Source organism: Equus quagga, chromosome 4 (genome assembly GCF_021613505.1).
Source record: "Equus quagga isolate Etosha38 chromosome 4, UCLA_HA_Equagga_1.0, whole genome shotgun sequence".
Classification (NCBI taxonomy): Eukaryota; Metazoa; Chordata; class Mammalia; order Perissodactyla; family Equidae; genus Equus; species Equus quagga.
Window position 1 is genome coordinate 132041713 of NC_060270.1, and position 20216 is coordinate 132061928.

The window sequence follows — 20216 nt, forward strand, 5'->3', positions numbered from 1 at the left end:
AGGTATGATGGTGATCTGATACGCTAAGTACATCTTTGATAATTCCCAATTCGGAGAACAGTGGCAACGAAACGATTACACTGTTATTTGGGAAGTTCAATGCCTCAGCAAAGAACTATATTTGTTAGAAATAATTACAGACACGTTTTATTTCAAATCTCTTTTACCTAACAATGTGGGTTATGGTAACAAAGTATCACAAACCGAAATGAAGGCTAACATGGTCTATGAATGTATTTTTGAAAGAAACGCAACCTTCTATATCAGCTGCTTAGAGAATGCTAGCTCTGAAACATCTTAGATACCATCAAAAATGTATTTTTTAAAAAAGTATATTACATTATTTTTCCTGATAATGAAAAAAAATGCAAACAAGTAAAAATAGTTTACAAAATTAAATATATACTTACATTCATGATCAGTAAGTACAAACTAACATTTCCAATTAAAGTTGTTTTTTCTCTTCACTTTTCTTATGGTTCCATTACAGTGCACAGATAAATCTTCCTTTCTTATTTCCAGATTTCTGTAACCATTTTTTTCGGAACATTTCCCCACACTTCAGTATCTGCCTTTCGTGCAGGAATGCAACACGAGTGGTATTCCTCTTGAGGGTCCCGATAGTAAACATAGCTTAACCAACAGGAGAGCAATCAGTTCTTACAACCACCTATGAAAACCATGCATATGACCTCTATAAAGTGTAAGCTTGCCAACATCCCATAATAGGAATTCCATGGCTACTCATAAATATAATTCTCAAAGAAGTAGTTGGGCAATGCCTGTAAAACCAGAGGCTGGCAAACCAAATGTTAATCCAAGGCTTTTATTACCCACAATTTAACTTTACTCTGTTGAACATCTGATTAGTTATGGCCATAAGTCAAGAAATAAACAGTGATGTGGAGGAACCCCCAAAACAATAAAAATGAAGGACACCCTCTGATAAAACTGAGCGGAAACATTAGTGATGTCATGCAGTTTCTGAGATACCATAGAAAAATTGTTTCTCAACATTGATAAGAAAATTATGCATCAGTGAAAATGCAAGCTTAGAAATATAGGACTGAGAGTTTCAATTTGTAATGTCTTCATTGATAAGGGAAAATGGAATTTTTATTACTAAAGAGAGCTGATCTTGGGTGTTGCAGATGGCTCCATAACTGAGCTTAGTGTTTCATGATGCTGTACAAATAAAAAGCAGTGGGGGAAATACGAAATATCTGTATTAAATGCCATCCTGTAAAGTATTTGATGGATGGAAGAGAGTCTAATGCATTTTAAATAAATGCACATCATACTATCACATATAGTGAGTCTTAAAAAATTATTACTTAGATGCACAGTCCTTGTAGTGTAGACATGGCACTGTGAAGGAAGATTGATTTAGAAGCTGTTTTCTATTATACTTGTCAAGTGATGGAATTGCTTTTAGCCATATTGTATTGTCCCTTCAACTTTGGTACATTCAGTGCAAAATATTTCGGGGAATTTTTTTGTACCTTTATAAAAATAAAAGGCCCTTTTGTTCCCTGGAGAGTGCTTAAAAGGATACGTACTAGCATGATGCCCGAGTAAGCATGGAACGTGAAAATGGAACAGGTGATACGTACAGGATGATAGGTAGGTTCTTATATACATCTTAAAGAACATAAGGAACCTATAAAAAATAAACAAAACTCACTGTGTACTTTTTCCTGATATGCTGTGATTAATTGCTAGTTATTTTAAAATTGTTTTCATGCATTATAAAGCATAAACTCTGTCATTAGTAATTCATTGTATAACAGTTTGTCTTCAGCCAAAATTACATACATATCACTTTGCATATACATTGTCACAGACCACCTTATTGCAAATCTTTAAAGTTACCTCATATTGACTTGGTTTCATTTTCACTCATGTTCCTTGAAAGCTGAAACCTATGGTGCACACCATGCAGGCACTCATAAGCAAGAAAATGAATATTGTTATAATTTAGGGCTTAAATGAATATACTTTCAGGAAATATATTTGTTTTTATTATATTATTTAACTTGCACTAATTTGGAGATTGGGCCAAGTGCTGCCAGTTTGGCTTGAACCACGTTCAAAGATTAAGTTTCAAGATTCTCCTGAGTCCCTCAAAGTGACCATGGAGCTGATCATGTAGAGGTCCATCTTTGTCTTGGAACGAAACAAATGGAAAAAGTTTGGCAGTCAAGAACTGTTGATTGAAAGACTGTTGGGTTGTTCCCTGGGCATCAAGCTCACCCAAATCCTTCCAGGAGGACCCATCGCCACTATCCAGCCCCCAAATGAGACAGAGCACGTGTTCCTGGAAGGTAACAGCACTCAGCTTTACTCTAACGGAAGTGTACTCTTGAAACTTCCCATGGTCAGCCATTCTTCTAGAGGGCAGCTCCTGACATCGCCTGTCCATCCGGAGCTGGGCATTGTGTGTCCAGGTCACTCAAGTCCAAAGGTACTGGTCTCTTCGACTGCCGTCAAGAGTTTTTCATAAAGCATGGAGAAGGATGGGTACGGGGGGAGATCCAGACGGTTGAAACAAGTGTGAGCTCTGCAAACAGAATCAGTACATAGTTTAGATGCTGTGAGCGAAACAAGATTGTGTGTGTGTGTGTGTGCACGCGTGCATGCTGGTCTTTCATAGTCAAATTGATTTGTGGCCAATTTTCACACTCCTTTTGGAAAAAACTTGAAAACATTTTGACTTAAAAAATTTAGAATCGAATTTCTCTAAGGAAAATGGGATATTTAAAAAATATTTTCTTTACATTTTCACGACCATTTACAATCCATATTACACACATATTACTATTTCTTTAGTTGTCCAAGAATTACACAAAGGCAAGTTTGGGTTTTTTCGTTTCTCTTTTGATGTTGGATTTTTTTCTAAAAACAAGATGTGAATATAAGCTCTTGCAAAGGGGTTCATTTTCAGAGTTGCCATGTGTCCAGAAGTCTCTCTGATCATCTATGGTTTTGAATTTTTTCATTTTGTTGGGCAAAGAAGAGCACCAACTGTCTCTGGAGACCCGCCTCCTGGCGTAGAGTCCTGGGAAATTCCCTGGCTGGACTTCCCTGTCGAAGTCAGTAGACCATTGTTGCTTCTTTGAATCCTATAATCTGCTTTCTCCTAATTCATAATGCAAAATAATGGCCATTTAAATCATTACATTAAGTATTCTTTTTTAGAAATGCTCCCCCTTTTGCCAAGACAGGAAAAAAATATGCTTTCCTGTTATTTGCACCCGAATCACAATAAAAAACAGACAGTCTCTAAATAGTACATCTTATCAGGAAGTAAATCTGCACTTTTGACATGGAATGGGAAGCATTTACTCTGAATGTACAACAGCTTGTCTGTGGGAGCTAAATAACTTTGACTTTAAAAAATGCTCCTGAATTAATATGAAATTTTTAGGGGTTATGATTATTAAAGGACTATTGTGACAAAGTCACATGTTTAAAGTTTCCTTCTTATACGTCACTTTACTACTTATGAAGTAAACAGAGCTGTATTCCTAGATGGAGGGAGCATCATGGGAGGATCGAGGTGTGGAGTCGGACACACTTGGGTTTGAAGTCCGGCTCTACCAACCAGCTGTGTGATCTGGAGTGAGTTACTAAAACTGAGCCTCAATTTCTCACCTGCAAAATGGGAATAATACCATTTGTCTCAGAGGATGAGAGGATTAAATGAAATAACAGAAACATGCTTAATGCAATGCCTGGCTCATAGTGTCTGACCAATTAACACGGGGTATACTGTAAGCTACACTTAATTACCATCAAAAAGATTTACTTTAATTGCCTTCATTAAAATGCCAAAAGATAATAATGCCCCATGGAAACTATGAGATAACAAAGAGATAATAAAGCAGGTGTGTGGCCACATGGCTTATTAGAAACAGGGATGCGAAAGGGCTCTGCTATACTATTATAAGAATACCAGTTTTAGGACACAGATGATACTGGCTCAGAGTTTATGACTCTTCTTATTACAAACTCTGGAATATATGGGGGGAAATCATTTAATTAATCTTCACAGCCGAACACTTTTTAAAAATATAATACACATTTCAGAATTGCATTTAATATAATTCTTATTATACTTTCCTAACACTGGAACTTCAACTTGGGCCTCAAGGAAAACACTTTATTTTAAAAAAACTGAACTAGCATACTAAAAGACAGTCCTAGGAATGGTTTAAAATCTATCTAGTGTGAAACATTGGAATAGAAATATCCAATGAAGACTTCATCTCCATTCTAAGGAAAGTCAAGGAAGAAGAAGAGAGGTGAAATATGTTTGGAACATAATTATATTCCAGACTTTGTGTGTTACACACGACATTCATTATCCCACTAGACTCAAAGATGGTACTTCTTTTAAAAGACATTTGTAAGTTTCCATTTCTTTGGTTACCAACAAGAGTCAGGATCTCCCCCCAAGTCAGCTTGCTTGTTACAATTCTTTGTGATCTACATGTTCAGCTCCTTTGCCTATTTATCTTTTCTTTAAAAGAATTTTTATTGTGATAAAACACACATCACATAAAATTTAGCTTATTAAACACTTTTAAATTCACAGTTTGGTGGCATTAAGTACACTCAACGTTGTTCTGCAACCATCACCACCATCCATCTCCAGAACTAGTGCATCCCCAAACCGAAACTCTGCACCCACTGAACACGAACTCGCATCTCCCCCTATCCATGCAACCACCACTCTGTTTTCTCTCTCTCTGATTTTGACTACACCAGGTACCTCATATACGTGGAATCACATAATGCTTGTCCTTTGTGACTGGCTTATTTCACTGAGCGTAATGTTTTCAAGATTCATGTTGTACCACGGGTCAGAATTTGCTTTCTTTTTAAGGCTGAATAACATTCCATTGTACGTACACAGCACATTTTGTTAATTTATTCATCCACTGACAGACGCTTGGGTTGTTTCTACCTTTGGCTATTATAAATAACGCTGTTATGAACATTGGTGTACGAATATCTGTTTGAGTCCCTGCTTTCAGTTCTTTGGGGTATATAACTGGTAGTGGAATTGCTGGATCATATGGTAATTCTTTTTTGTTGTTGTTGTGTTTTGCTGAGGAAGATTCTCCCTGAGCTAACATCTGTTGCCAATCTTCCTCCTTTTTTTTTCTTGAGGAAGACTAGCCCTGATGAACATCTGTGCCATCTTCATCTATTCTGTACATGGGACACTGCCACAGCATGGCTGATTGAGTGGTGTAGGTGTGCACCTGGGATCTGAACCCGTGAACCCGGGCCACTGAAGCAGAGCGTGCTGAACTTAACCACCACGCCACAGGGCTGGCCCCATGGTAATTCTATTTTTAACTTTTTAAGGAACTGCCATACTGTTTTCCATAGTGGCGGAACCATTTTACATTCCCACCAGCAGTACACAAAGGTTCCAATTTCTCTATATCCTTACCAACACTTATCTTTTGTTTCTTGTTAATAGCCATCCTAATGAATGTGAAGTCCATTTACCTTTTAAAACTTTAGAATTTCCTACTATTTGTACAAATACTACAAAATAAAGAGATTAACTCTTTTATTATCTCCCACTAATCTCTTCCAGCTTGTTCACATTTTTATTTATGTATTTTATTTACAGAGCAATGTTAATCTGGTTACTTGTCTTCCGTTTCTGACACATTTTCTTTTTCTCTTCAGTGTGTTGCTATAAGAAACATGTTGAAAGGGTGATTTCTGTTGTTTATACCTGATGAAGGTCTTTGGCCTTTTTTTTCTTCTGGGAGTGCTGATGTATTAAGGAGTGTGATAGGTCAACTTTTGGGACAACTCTTCTTAAAGGAGGAACTCATTTTACATAGCTGTGATCTTGAACAGGTATGTGTGAATTCTGTTGTGTGAACTGAATCATATTGGGTGAACTAGGAAATAAAAGGAATTCGAGATGACTCTTCCTCTGGGTAAGCACTAGTCCCTAATTAATGTTTTATTTGCTTAGGACAGGATACAACTCTAGGTACAATGTATCTATCACACCCTAGTTATGCCTGTTCCTTCCCTCTTGACAACCACATACTTTCTCTTAACCGCAGGTTAATTTTCAGCGAATCAAGAATTAACGGAAGGCCGCATACGTGGGAATGAGACTTCATAAACAGAATGTTTGAAGTCCCCAATTAACCTCTTGCACATACTTATATTGAGTGCTGAGTTTTAACTCCTTGTGGTCTTGCGGGAGGCAGAATTCTAAAAAGACCCACCATCACCCATGCCTTTGTGTAATCCCCATCTCTTGAGGGTGAGTGGGACCTGTAACTCACTACTAACCAATGGAATATGGCAAAGGTGAAGGTATGCTGCAGATGTAATTAAAGTCCCTAATCAGTTAATTTTATATTAATTCAAAAGGGGAGATTATCCTGGGTGGGCCTCACCTAATTAGGTGAGACCATTAAGAAAGCATCTGGGGTCAGAGACTCTCACTGTTGCTGGATTGAAGAAGGAAGCTGCCATGAATCCTACAGCGGCAAGGCATGAATTCTGCCCACAACCTAAGGGAGCCTGGAAGTGCGTCCTTCCCTAGCTGAGCCTCTAGGTGAGAATGCCGTCCAGCTGGCACCTTGATTTCAGCCTGCGAGATGCTGAGCAAAAGACCCAGCTTAACCTAGTCAAGCTGTGCCTGGATTCCTGACCCACACAAACAGTAATTCAAGAATTGTATGTTGTTTTAAGCTGCTAAATTTGTGGTAATTTGTGTTGCAGCAACAGAAAACTACTACACATCTCGAGGTAGTAAAACCATCCAAGAAAAGATGGCAAGTGTAGTAAACGTGACATAGTAGGCCCACCCTTATCAAGGGCAGGCAGTGGGGCAAAGCTGGGAGCAAGTAGGTGTCCTTTCATTCTTCCAGCTTTCTGAGCAGAGAAACAGGAACTCAGCATGTCTCTTCGCAGTTTCTGTAGTCTCTTATGCAGTAAATCCACAAGCCTGGGAAGTCTTTTCTCTACAGATTCAGTTCTCAACACAAAGGAACACCCTTTTCTGATCCTCTTCAGTCATAAGACATGAGCACCAGTACTGATCCATAATGTAAGGCTATCACTGCTTCCTGAATGCCATCTGGTTACGTAACAGCTGGTTACCATAACAGAACTTGCCTTCTCAATAAACTGAGCAGCTCCTCCAGAAAATGTTTCACGGGGATGGAGAAAGTATATATCGTGGAGGGGGAAACTGTGCAGAAAGATTAAATAGTTTTCCCAAGGTCAAAGCTGAGTCAGTGGCCAAATCAAGAACAGGACCTGAACCTTGGGTTCTTAGGGGAAGTCCAACATTAAATCGAAAGCAGAGAGACTGATGCTCGTCGGCTCTGTTTTTTCACTTTTGGAAGTGTGAGCGTCAATTTCATCCCAACCCTGTCTACGAACTGCTAGTCCTCAACATCCTACCAGATTACATACATTTTGAGGACAGGGATTGGCAAAGAAAACTTCAAATATTTTTTAAATGAATGACAATCATAGCATGCAACAGCTCTGGGGAAAATGGTCCAGGTTGGATCAGTCCAGAAAACTCTGGGAGATACCAGGGGATTTTTAGGTGGTCAAACCATCTGGTTCTCTCTGAGGCTCACCAGGAAGCAGAGATGCTCAGAGGGATATGCTGGAGGGCATCAGCATCACCCAAGGAGCTGGTTTACGATGGAGAGTTTCGGCGGCACCCCCTGAAATTCCAGTTCAGAAGTTTGGGGTGAGCCTAGGAATCTGCATTTTAACCATCACTCCAGGTGAGTCTGTTGCAGGTGGCCTCCACTATTGGAGAGACATCAAGTGGACTAGAAACCTACTAGATATCTACACTGGCTATCTGCACCAGCGTTTTGTGTGCTTGCAAACATTTCAAAACTCCTTATAAACAAGACAGCATTGCTAATGAGGAAATTGAGGAATAGCGTGGTTACATAACTTGCCCAATATTTACCATCAACTTGCTGTAAGAGCCAAGAACAGGAAAAAAAAAAAAGCAAAACAAAACACAATCCTCTGAGGCTTTTCACACCCCCTCTCCCGCCCCATTCCATGTCCTAAGAAAACTCCAGCAGAAAATAACAGGAGGGCCCTTGGACTGTGTTGATATTGGCAGCAAAAGCACATCCAGTTATTCAGTCTCAATAAAAGAACATTTTTTGAATCTTTCAAAGCCAGCCACACTAAGGCTATAACGAGTTTACCTCATTTAAATCTATGCAGCAGAACCACTCAAGGAAGGCAGGCCTAAACCCATCCTTGGGAAATCAAGCTGGCGTCAATATAAACAAGATTTAAAAGCCCTCCAGACATCTGGTCTGACTTAATAGATCTCTTGGTGTTTTCTGGACTCTTTAAATGTTAACCAGGAGGTCACATGCTTACCTTCTCTTCTTTCCTATAGATAGACAAGTCATTTATCCAAATCAAATAAGCCAGAAGTATCACAGTTATATCTCAATTTTCATAAATCGATTAATTGATTAATGTATTTCTGTGTGTGTATTTATTTATTAATTTATTCCCCATTTTCCCAGAAGTGATTTTTGGTAGCTTATAAGGACTCAAAATATAAGACAAAGAAGAAATTACAAACAGGATCTTAAATTAAGCTGAGAGAGATGGAGAAAACCATGGGCCTCATTTTGCCTTAACAGATGTAGTCCTAGAAAGAAAATATATTTGGATCTAATAAATTTTTGTTATTTGCATTATAATTTAGAAAGTGTTTTATCAATACTTTCTCTTTTTTTCAATGGGCAGTGGTGCCTAATCCTTCAGACTTCGGTTTCCTTACTCCTATTCCCCCTCTGCATCAAGTAATTAATAAATCAAAAGCAAATACTTAAATGCATTCTGGCAGATTCCTAAGAGACCTTGGAACATATCACTTTTTAATGTCAAGATTTCTTTGGAAATGTGAGTATTCCTGACCTAAAATTTACCTATCCAGTCCAAATTTTACCGGAGGGAGCGTCCACAGGCTTCCCCCTAAGGGACTCAGGTGCGCCTGCATTCTAGGTGTCAGGGCGCGCAGGAGGAAGGAGCAGTTGGTCTGGAGCTGGGCTGCGGAGTAGGCCAAGAGGGGCTTCCTTTGGGTTCTCCAGGGCCCCCTAATTCAGGGCCCATGAGTGTTCAGGCAGCACCCAAGCCCTTTCAGCTGTAGAACCTCTTTCATTATTTTCCCACTTGAAGATCCCATATTTTGAAAGCTTGTTGTCCCCATACAAAGTGCCCTGGTGAAGAAAAATTAATTTTTCAATTTGCATCATATTTCACTCATTCATTCATTCATTGAGCAAACACTTACTGAGCTCATACTGCATGCCAGGCATTGAGCTGTCCCCTGGTAGATGAGAATGAATAGTCTGGTCTCTGCCCACAAGGAGTTTACCCTCTAGCAGGAAAACATGCAGGCACATAAGACCCCCTACAGGTTGTGCAGTGTGTGCTCTGTACTAGAGGATCTGGCTGGGGCAAGTAGGCACGGAAATCCAGCCTACCTTTGGCGCTGCTCGCCAAACCATGAGCCCTGGCTCAGGGCTGCACTTCTCCAGGACACTACAAGACACCTTTGTCTAATTAATCCAAAAGATTCATATGGGCTATTAGTGAACCTGCACACAAACAACGATAATACAATGAGTTACAAGTCTTTTCGGCAGAGTCTGGAGAGGCTTTATGGAGAGCACTATTTGTGCCGAGCCTTGAACGATTTGTAGGTATGCAGGGTTTGTCGGGGTCAACAGCAAGGAGAAGGGTGATCTCAGTAGATTGCCCGGACGTGTGAGGAAGCATTGCCTCATCAGGAAACCTGAGACGTACAAGTGCTTGAGCGACAGGTGCCAAGGCTGGACCTGAAGCCAGACGGGGAGGCAGGGCCACATCAGGAGTGAGGTGTGTCCATGCAAAGGCCTCTTCTATTTTGTCCATCGATGAAAGGGACCTAGTGATTGGGTGTGGAGAGTGAGATGGCAGAGGTGCCATTAACCAAGACAGGGAACACAGGAAATGGGTAGAGGGTCAATGATGAATTCAGAGCCTGTAATCAGCATGAGAAATCCCAAGTGACCAATCACACAGAGTGAGAAAATTCAATGAAACTATAATTTCTCTACTATCTCCATGAATATTTTCTTAGACCATGAGATTTAGAACTTAGGAATTTCTGCTAAGACTAGTTCACAAATATTTGTTTAACCCACAGTGCACACTCCTGACCCTCGTTGTGTTTAATAAATGGGAATCAATGGAAAGGAATTCCATGGCACTTACTTCCCCAACTACTCATTTGTCAGATACCATTTGGTGGGGATGGTGTTGGTTATCTGTTCATTTAAATATCCATGACTTCTCTCTCTGTGTTTTAAGGTCCACATGGACAGAGGTCAATTTATACCTCCCACAAGGTTTTGCTCACAGTAAATCCATGATAAGTATCTACAGGCCTGTTAGAGGAATTAGATTTACTAACTAATTAATGTCTCCTTCTAAAGTCTCGTTAGGTCACCTTGATTAAAATGCACCTGGACCTATAAAGACAGTGTGGAACATCACCACAGTGGGAATTCCTGCATCAAGGGATAACTAGCAGAAAAAACTCTTCAAAATATGCATTATAAGCGGTAACTTCTTCCCCCATGGATGGCCCTTGGGAAAAGATGAAGAGCACATGCTTTTTAAATGTAAGGATTTAAACCCCATAGAAGAAAACCCAGTAAGGAACAGTTCAGGATGAGAACTCTCGGAAGGTCAAACAAGATATAACTATCCTGGGTGGATATAGCACAATTCTTCCATATCTAAAGACTGTAAAATATCACGCCAGCTCTGAAGGCTAGGTGTTTGGAACAACAGTAATAATGCTAAACTTATTGAATGATGTGTTAGACCTCGTTTTAAGCACTTTGCATGTATTATCTCATTTAATCTTCTAAACAACTTTGTAATGTAATTACTAGTACCTATCCCAATTATTCAGATGAGGATATACAGATACAAAAGTGGTTTCGGGGAGCCAGCCTCGTGGCGCAGCATTAAGTTCATGCACTCAGCTCCGGCAGCCCCGGGTTCAGTGGTTCAGATCCTGGGTGCAGACCCACACACCACTCATGAAGCCATGCTGTAGCAGGCATCCCACATATAAATAGAGAAAGAGGGGCACAGATGTTAACTCTGGGCCAATCTCCCTCAGCAAAAAGAGGATGATTGGTGGCAGATGTTAGCTCAGGGCTAATCTTCCTCAAAAAAAAAAAAAAAAAAGATTTTGGCATATCTTGTCTGGAGTGATCCAGAGTTATACCTCAGGTTTAAGAATTCACCAAGAACAACATTCACTGAGTACCAATTATGTGCGAGGACACAGCCCTAGGCGCAAAGCCATATTCAATTCAAACAAGGTCCTTGTTCTCATAGGGTTATATCCTAGAGGGGGAGATAGTCAACAAGGAAAGCAATAACTAAACGAGATGAATGAATTGGGGTGAGTCCTCTAAAGGAAATAAGGTGCGAAGAGTGACAGGTGCACTGGGGGTAGAAGCCCGGAGGGCCTTTCCCAGGAGATGGTGCCTGAGCTGAGTCCTGGGGGTGAGAAAGAGCCAGCCACATGAAAAACCAGCAGAAGAGAGTTCGGGCAGCAAGTTCCAGAGTCTTGAGGCAGAATTAAGTTGGACAAGTTTGAGGAACAGCCAGGAGGAGGCTGCTGGCTGTAGCAGGGAGAGTGTATGTGTTGAGGCTGGAGTGGTAGGCCAGACCAGGCCACCCACCCGGCCCTCGTTGGCAAGGAGTTTGGATTTTATTCTAAGCCACTGGAGGGTGTAAGCAGGGGAGGGAGGTGATCTTGCGATTTCAGAGGATGATGCTGGTTGCTGAGCGCAGCATGAAGCACGGGATGTACGAACAGAAGCAGGACGTCAGCCAGCAGGCCGCTGCAATAGTCCAGGAGAGGCGCTGGTCTAGTGGACGCGGTGGGAGGAAGAGATGAACTCAAGCTAGTTCTTGCTCTCGAGGCCAAGAAAGGGGCTAACCACGCCTTAACAGCTGTTCTGTTTGTCGCTCACAAATATACCCTCTGAAACATGACTGTGGAACAGCTCTCAAGGACCATTAGTCGTTTTGACTTGGACTATCCTGTTCTCTGTTGCAGGCAGCAATTAAACCTCCCTTCATTCCACTAAATAGTCACAAATCATTTCAGTAGCTCTGCCTTTTAATCACTGAAGAGTCCCTTTTTAGACACAGTATGTTTTTAGGATCATTTTACCCACTTCCCAAAGTAAAGACCAATCCAAAGGATACAGCACATTTACGGATGTTTAATAAGGTAATAATACGAGTCACTACTTTGTATATTTTTGTTAGCACATGTTGATTTAATGGTAGAATTAAGTAAAAACTTAAAACATTATTGTTAGACAGTGAGAACTGAGCGGCAGTGCAGGGGGCCTTACATCAGAGATTAAACTACGGAGCGGACTATTGTATGAGAATCTTCTGCCAATTCCCTCCCAGACCACAAGGCACCTCAGCTGACCAGCAGGTGGAGGGGAACTGGGGAGACCAGGAGGGGTGCCTCAAGGCAAATACGGAAAAGACATGGCACCAAGGGGTCCATCCAGTGCCCATCTCTTGTTCTGAAAATTTTTTTTTCATTAAAGAAAGTGAAAATATAGTACCAGTCCTCAAGTGCCTTCCTATTTCCCAGCTGACAGTCCACTTTGACAGCGGACAACACTCTCTGTACCAGAAGAGGAGAAACTGAATTACTGAGGACGTGGGAGAGTAATATTTAATGACATGGAAAGATGTTCGTGATTAGTTATATTTGGTAAACAAAAAGCAGGTCAAAACAGTATATGCAGTATAATTGCATTTTTGCTTTTAAATGTGTGTTTGTGTGTGTTATGTGTACAAAAATGAGTGGAAGCATACACTCCAAAATGTTTACTGGTTATCTCAGGAATGGACTTTTGAGATATATAAATTATATACATATATTTAATTTCTTGGCATTTTTGGTGACGTTTTCATAAAAATAAAAAACAGAGTTTTAAAAATTAAAAAACATCTTTTATCTTTAAAAAATAATTTTATCTTTTTAAGTTTTATTGCATTGGAAAAACTTTCTCCCTGGGACCCCCCCAATTCATAATTAACTCTTGCTTCTTATTTCTTAACTTGGGTCAGCATTTCATTCATAATAATCTCCAGACACAGCCATTTTCAAAAATTACTGGTTCTCTGCTTTGGCAAATCAATGCTCCCCCATTGTGACTGCAGTTTACAAACTCCTCTGTGCCATCATCCTGCTTGGCAAGAAGCTCCGAGATGAACACATAAACTCTAGCCCACACTAGGAGAGAGGATTTGCCCTGCATTTTCCAGGCTGGCATGTTAGCAGACTGTTTTGTGGAATGTTTAACAGCAATTGCCATAAAGTGAATTTACTGTCTCTTAAGTCCATCAGAGCACTGGGGGACAGGAAATCTTGTACAGAAATGCAACATACAGAGCTAAGTACCAACCAGGAAGCAGAGGGAATGCACTAATGTGTCCAGGCTGTTAGCCGCCACGGAGACACGCGTCTGCCTTCGTCGTGATTTATCATCTGGGTCTCTAGTTACTTTATTACCACGAGAGAGTAAAAGAGCCAAGGATTCAACTGGTACTGGCTTCAGAGACAATCATATGCACTTTAAAACACTTCTCGGCCCACGCTATGAGAACTGCTATTCACTGCTACCGTGAAGTGAGACTGGGAAGGCTGAGAAACGATGAGACTCATGTTTGCTTGAAAGTTTGAAAGGCCCTCAATCATCCATGTCTAGAAAGACTAAAACGCCCTCCCGTTTGCAGGGACTGCTTGCCCTCATGCTTTGTAGCCACTTCCAACTCTCCAGGGTACAGTGTCCCATGCCTGACACGAGATGATGCCAGACTTCTTAGAGAACACCTTTTTTTTTTTTTGAGGAAGATTAGTCCTGAACTAACATCTGCCACCAGTCCTCCTCTTTTTGCCGAGGAAGATTGGCCCTGAGCTACTGTCTGTGCCCATCTTTCTCTATTTTATATGTGGGACGCCGGCCACAGCATGGCTTGATAAGTGGTGCTAGGTCTGTGCCTGGGATCTGAACCGGTGAACCTCGGGGCCACCAAAGCGGAGCATGGGAACTTAATGGCTAGGCCACAGGGCCAGCCCTGAGAACACTTTCTTATTTTTATTTATTTTTATTAAGGTTATAAAAGTTAACATCCTTGTGAAATTACAGTTGTACCTCATTATTGAGAACACTTTTTTTAAGTAAGAAGGACATGTATTCATTTCGTCTCCAGTAGGTATACCGTTACATTTTAAATGTTAAGTATTATCTCACTAATAAGAAAAAGAATACATTGGGGTTGACCAGCTTGAAACAGAGCTGCTCTTCAATTCTACAATGTAAACATGTCAGGAAATAGCCGGAAAAATGGCTTCAGTGTATCTTTTCTGATGGCAGGCGAAATGGACTCAGTCATGTAAACTAATCTCTTTTGATCAGAGCCAATCTTACAGATCTTTTTTACACTTATGTTACAGCCCACATTTCATGAAGGGTGATGACAACATTATTATCAATGAAGAAATCCCTCCTGATAAAATTATACGGTCATGCAATGAAGTTCTTCTTTTTACTTTTTCCTCTAAAAGTATTTGTTTTGAGGAGCACATTCTAATAGTTACAGCGGTGTGGTGGCTTACAGAAGATTCAGGTTAAAAGGTTAAAAATAACAAAGAAAACCTACCATCCCTAAGGACTTTGATAGACCTCGTCTTACTAACTCTTTGGGCATGACACTGTGACTCCGACTCTGCAGAGTGGATCTAGGCTCCTGCTCAGGATCATACAGCTGCTGTGTCACAAGGCTGAGATCTGCACTCAGGCCTCTTAACCAGGATGTGCAAATTGACTGTGGAGTGGAAGAGCCAAGAGGGTCTCTCCTCCTCTCAGACCGAAAGAGCTAGGGCTTGACATAGACAGGGTATGAAAACAGTCTGCTTGTCTCTTGTGCCTCTTATCATCTTTGTTTATGCTATTTTATCATCTGGGTAAAACTAGGAATCTAGAACCTGCCTTAGGTCATCATGAAGAAAGGAAGAAACAACAACACCTGTTGCCCAACTGCGTGTCTGCAACGATGCTGAAGAGCACCACCGTTTATAATGAGTCAGCATGTGAACTTCCGGGAGCTCTCAGGGGGAAGTAGAAAAGAGAATCCAAGCCGACCCCTGAATTTCTTCAACAACCTGTCAGTGCTACTTCTTGCTCAACCAAACCTAACACTGTTACACGCCGCATAACAACGTTTTGGTCAACCATGGACCACATATACAATGGTGGTCCCATAAGGTTAGTATCATATGGTCCAGGTGTGTGGTAGGCTATAGCATGTAGGTTTGTGTAACTACACGCTGTGATGTTCACACAACAACGAAATCACCTAACGACGCATTTCTCAGAACGTGTCCCTGTCGTTAAGTGACACATGATTGTATACCACCTTGTCCTTGGCCTTTTACAGATGAGGAAACTGAGGCCTAGAGATCAAGTGATCTTCTAGGTCTCAGAGTTAGCTGGTGGCAGAGGCAGGACTAGAAGCCTGGTCTTCTAACCCCCAACCCTGAGCTCTTTCCAAAATGCCACTGCCTGACATGTGTTACAGATGTTGGTGACAGAAATCACAATGGCAGCCGCCATCAACTGGATGCTTACTCAGGGCCAGGGTGAGCAGCCAATGTTTTACATGAATGATTTTGTTTAATCCTCAGAATTACCAACCTACAAGGCAGAGGAGGAAACGGAGACTCAGAAACATTAAGTAACTTCTCCGAGGACCCCTGCGAGTAAGTGGCAGAACTGGGACACAGCCCAGCCTCTCTGAGGCCGAGCTCCCCGTCTATACCAAGTTGCCTTTCTCTGCTCCCCAGGTTTGGTGAAAACAGCAGTGATTAAATGTGAACAAGTGACATATCTGCTTATCGTTACAGTTTATTCCATCTACTTCAGGGGCTTTACAAAAACAGATTTCGAGAGAAAGGTAACACAGTTATTCTGCCCTTTCCTGTCTCCTTGATGCAAATCCCTAGGTTTCTCAGAAAAGTGAAACGCCTTACTCAGACAGTGTAAATCTGCTTTGAGATACAAACGTGTGTTTAAGGGGAAAAAGAACATGATTCAGGCCTAAACAAAATAGATTAGTTCTTTAAATAATGGAATTACAGTCTCCCAAATTTGGAACATCAGTTGCGCCGGGTAACACTGTTACCTGAGCTTGCACTCGCCATTGCTCTCTGTAACTGTGTTCTCAGCATCCTTTTTCTCATGTGTTGATTCTTACAACATAATTCTTAAGAACTAGTGCCTTGCAGTTGGCAAGAAGAAAGCCTTGATAACAGGTTTTTAAAAGTCATTTGTACTTAGAGAAATTTAGGATGACATCTTGGGGCACCTAACATCACTCGGGAAGATCATTTAACCTCTTCAAATTACAGTTTTATTATTAATAAAGGCAGCCTGAGGTCCTTTTTACCTCAAAAATTCCATATTATTACTCCTGATCAGATAAAGGAGTTCTAAAACTAACTCGTCTCCATTCCTCTTTTGCTCATTTGCTCCCTCCTTTTCTTTTGCTTCAGCTCCAGTTATCTCCATTCAACCCCCAACACTTTTTTATTCACAAATACTACCTTACCAGACTCTTACATTTATTAGTGGCAGCAGTAGAGCAATTTTCTTCCACTCCAGGGAAATGGATCATCTTATTATGAATGAGAATACAATGCAGAGAGCACTCACACGATTTGATATTCTTTAGAATAGTAATTTTTAGTGAAGGGATTCTAAGTATCTATCAACATAAACTTAAACTAGAGCTTCTGGAAACATCTAGATTAGAGCCACAATCATAAGAAGCCACAAGTATGAGGATCAGCATCGCTTTACTAAAGCTCACAAACGCTTTGGTTGTGTTGCATTTTGTATTTTAAGATATGTATGTATGTATTTTAAGCATGACCAGGAAGATCTTTTTTTTTTTTTCCCTCTCATTTAGAAAGGTAATCAGAGATAAATTCATTCTAAAAGCTTTTTCCACCCTCCCAAACTTTTAACATAAAAACAGTAGTTACTCAATATCTACGAAAGTTAAAGGTTTCCGCTAGAACGCTGTAGTGACAGTAAAGCAATGTTCTCTATTTTACCTGGGAAGGGCGGTGATTTTCCCCCATTTCTCCACACAGAATCTTCTTGGGCCGTTACTCCCTCGGAGAGAAGCAAATCCTTCATAGGGAATGCTGGAGGTGCCTGTGACAAACTATCGACCCAAGAGAACAGAAGGAGAAGGTGAAGCCAGGAGACCAGCTGCCAACAACGGCACGGCGTCATCCATGCGCAGTGCTCCCGGGGAGGAGCAGCACGCTGTTCGAGGGAGGGAAAGCTCGGAAGACCAAACTTATGGATGTGGAATAACCATAACACGAGAATTCTGACAAAGAGCCGGAGAATACCAAGGAAGGATTGTGCATCATAAAGGGAAAGGGGACGGGGAGGGTTTGTAGAAGATAGAGCACCCTGTATAGCTGACAGCTCTGAAGCTTAAACCATGTATATTTCTCATTATAGATTAATAAAGTGGATATATCAATTAATCTAAGTCTATCTAGCATCCATCCCCCATCAACTCAAGGTGAATTAAAAAAAGAAAAGAATTTATGGGCCTGCAAATTTGAGGGCCAGATTCTTGATCTAATGGAGTTAAGCCCGGTCTACTTGTAAGGCTCTGCTTGAACCTCCAGAAGGCTTCCTCATGTCTGATAATTTTTTAGCTGCAACGGACCAGCAATTGCCCTGGGTGACCAGAAACACAGCAAGAAAATAATGAGTTAGTTTTCACAGTGTTCTTGAACTTCACTGTTATCTCAAATTTGTGGAAAGCTGGATGGAGGAAAAGATAGGATTCTTTATCAAGGAGCTGGGTCACTTCTCATGAGATTGAGGACCATCTCTTTCTGTTGCTAGGGATGCTGGCCTGCAGAGACCTTGGGACCTCTTGTTGAAGGGACCCAACTGCCCTGAAGGCAGATGTTGTTCCTGGGATTCTTGAACCGGAGTTGGTACTTCCTCACAACTCTAAGGAAATGCTTGGGCTTGGTTGGGGATGTTCTGCATAGTGATGAAGCCACAGAACCATGCAATCAGAAGAGTCTGGAAACAGTATATACCACATTTGCAGATAAACATGGGATGTATTTATTGAGTATATTTAGCAATTACTAAAAATATGCAGTTCCAACAATAATTATATTAATGCATTAAAAAGATTACAAATGGCATCTTACCTGTAACAATCGTAGTCGCTGTTCATTGTTGAATCTTTCCACTGCAGCCCAGAACCACCGAATTACAATATGATTGTCATGATATCCTACAAACCAATCATGAAAGGCCATATTACTTTGACTTTTCTATCTTAAGCCACCATGACGTGCTGACAAAAGATCCCCAGACATAAATCATCATCTTAGATTCTTTAAAGGTTGTTTATAATTTAAGACTAATGAATAACACTGTAAAGAGGATCATATGTGTCAAAAGTCAAACAAAAACAACAGTAAATGAAACCAAGAGGTCTCTGTTTCCATGCAGTGGTCAGTAAATGAGACTCGTGGAGAGAAGAACAACAAATGAGTTATTTTAACCATATCATTTCTGAAAAATATAATCGCTGTTACTAGAAATGCTTAACTCTTTCACTCATTCATTTAAGAAATAATTTTTGAGTACCACTATGCTAAGCACTGCGCTCAGCTTGAGGGTACAACGGCAAAGAAAATAGACCCTCACAGGGTTTCTGGTAAAGCAGAGACACATTAACCAAACAATTATACAAATAAATACATAATTGCAATCTATTTTAAAACAACATAGAATGTTCATATTTTAAAGTCAGATTATTTTATTAATAAAAAGGGAAAAGTAATTTTATTACTAATATTCCTTCAACTAATAAACCCCAAATAATCATCAACCTAGATGTGACTTTTATCCTATGCTTTAGTAACATTTAATAAAATCCTACTGGTGGATTAGGCAGTAGTTGTGAATTCCAAAACCTTTCAATGAAGAAAAATCAAGATGAGAGAAGGCTGGCAAGGATTAAGGTATAATTACGGTTTCAAGCCAATTAATTGACATATTCGATGTGCTTGAAGCTACTCTAATTCTGAGTCAATAGAAGTAAGTCCAAAATAGAAGGTGGGTAGAAATTATTTTAATTCAAATTTTTTCTCACATGTTTCAGTGGCTGAAGGATTTGGGGGGAATCCTGCCTTACTGGTCACCATGTGATCAGGGATGGTTAGTGCCCTTTGGAGAAGAAAGGGATCCAAGTAAAGGGTAAGTAAGACTAGCCTGGACACGGTGATGCAGAAGCTCCATGTCCCGCCTTTGGCAAAGACTGGCCATTTGGTGCTGAGCAAACAGCTTCCTTATTTATGAAATAAGTACGTTGGCTCTTTATAGCTTTCAAGTTTTCTGAACTTACGAATCGGCCCTTTTCTGCCTCTCCTTTGCTGTTTGTGCCAAACCTTTTGGAGGAGGAGGAGTGAATGTGTCACATCTATTCTCTATAAACAGCTGCTCTATGAACATATGGCAAGTGGCACCAGAGCCGCCCCTTCATTCAGTGCCAATAGTTGGGTTTAGCAAACATGGCAGCTGGGTGTCTCGCCCTTTTCCTGTGCCCTCCCCCCAGAGGTCTCCTCCCGAGGATTTCATTTGATACAATTTACAATAACCACGGAAATAGGCACTTGATTAGTCATATACAGTGAATAAAAGTTTATACTGTGTAAATACAAAAATGGCTGATTTGATTAATGGTATCGCTATTAGAATCTCCTCGGGGGAAGGTATAAGCTAATAATATTGATGGTAAGATGTAAGTTATGTAGCATGCTGGAGAAATTGTGTTCTAGTTTGTGAAAACAATTTGGTTAACAAAGTTATAAAAACCAGGCCATATATGGATTATACATGGAACCAATTGGAAAAGACATTACAGCAACCAGACTTCAGAATTAGCAGCAATGGAAACTGCCATTGAATAATGGAAACTGGAATTTAATATCACCTTTCAGAGAAAAT

General features: G+C 40.5%; 1 protein-coding gene across 7 annotated transcripts in view; it reads right to left on the reverse strand.

The window, feature by feature from the left end:
• Nucleotides 1–810: 810 nt before the first annotated feature.
• The window catches only part of LOC124238139 (E3 ubiquitin-protein ligase HECW2-like), a 375422-nt gene continuing 356016 nt past the window's right edge, over nucleotides 811–20216 (reverse strand). For all 7 annotated transcript variants that reach the window (XM_046658740.1, XM_046658743.1, XM_046658742.1 and 4 more), the window contains 3 exons: nucleotides 18410–18495; nucleotides 17273–17385; nucleotides 811–2560 (listed from right to left, as the gene is read on the reverse strand). In XM_046658740.1, coding sequence (XP_046514696.1) covers nucleotides 2449–2560; nucleotides 17273–17385; nucleotides 18410–18495 — 311 coding nt within the window. In that variant the 3' untranslated portion in view covers nucleotides 811–2448. The remainder of the gene's footprint in view (nucleotides 2561–17272; nucleotides 17386–18409; nucleotides 18496–20216) is intronic.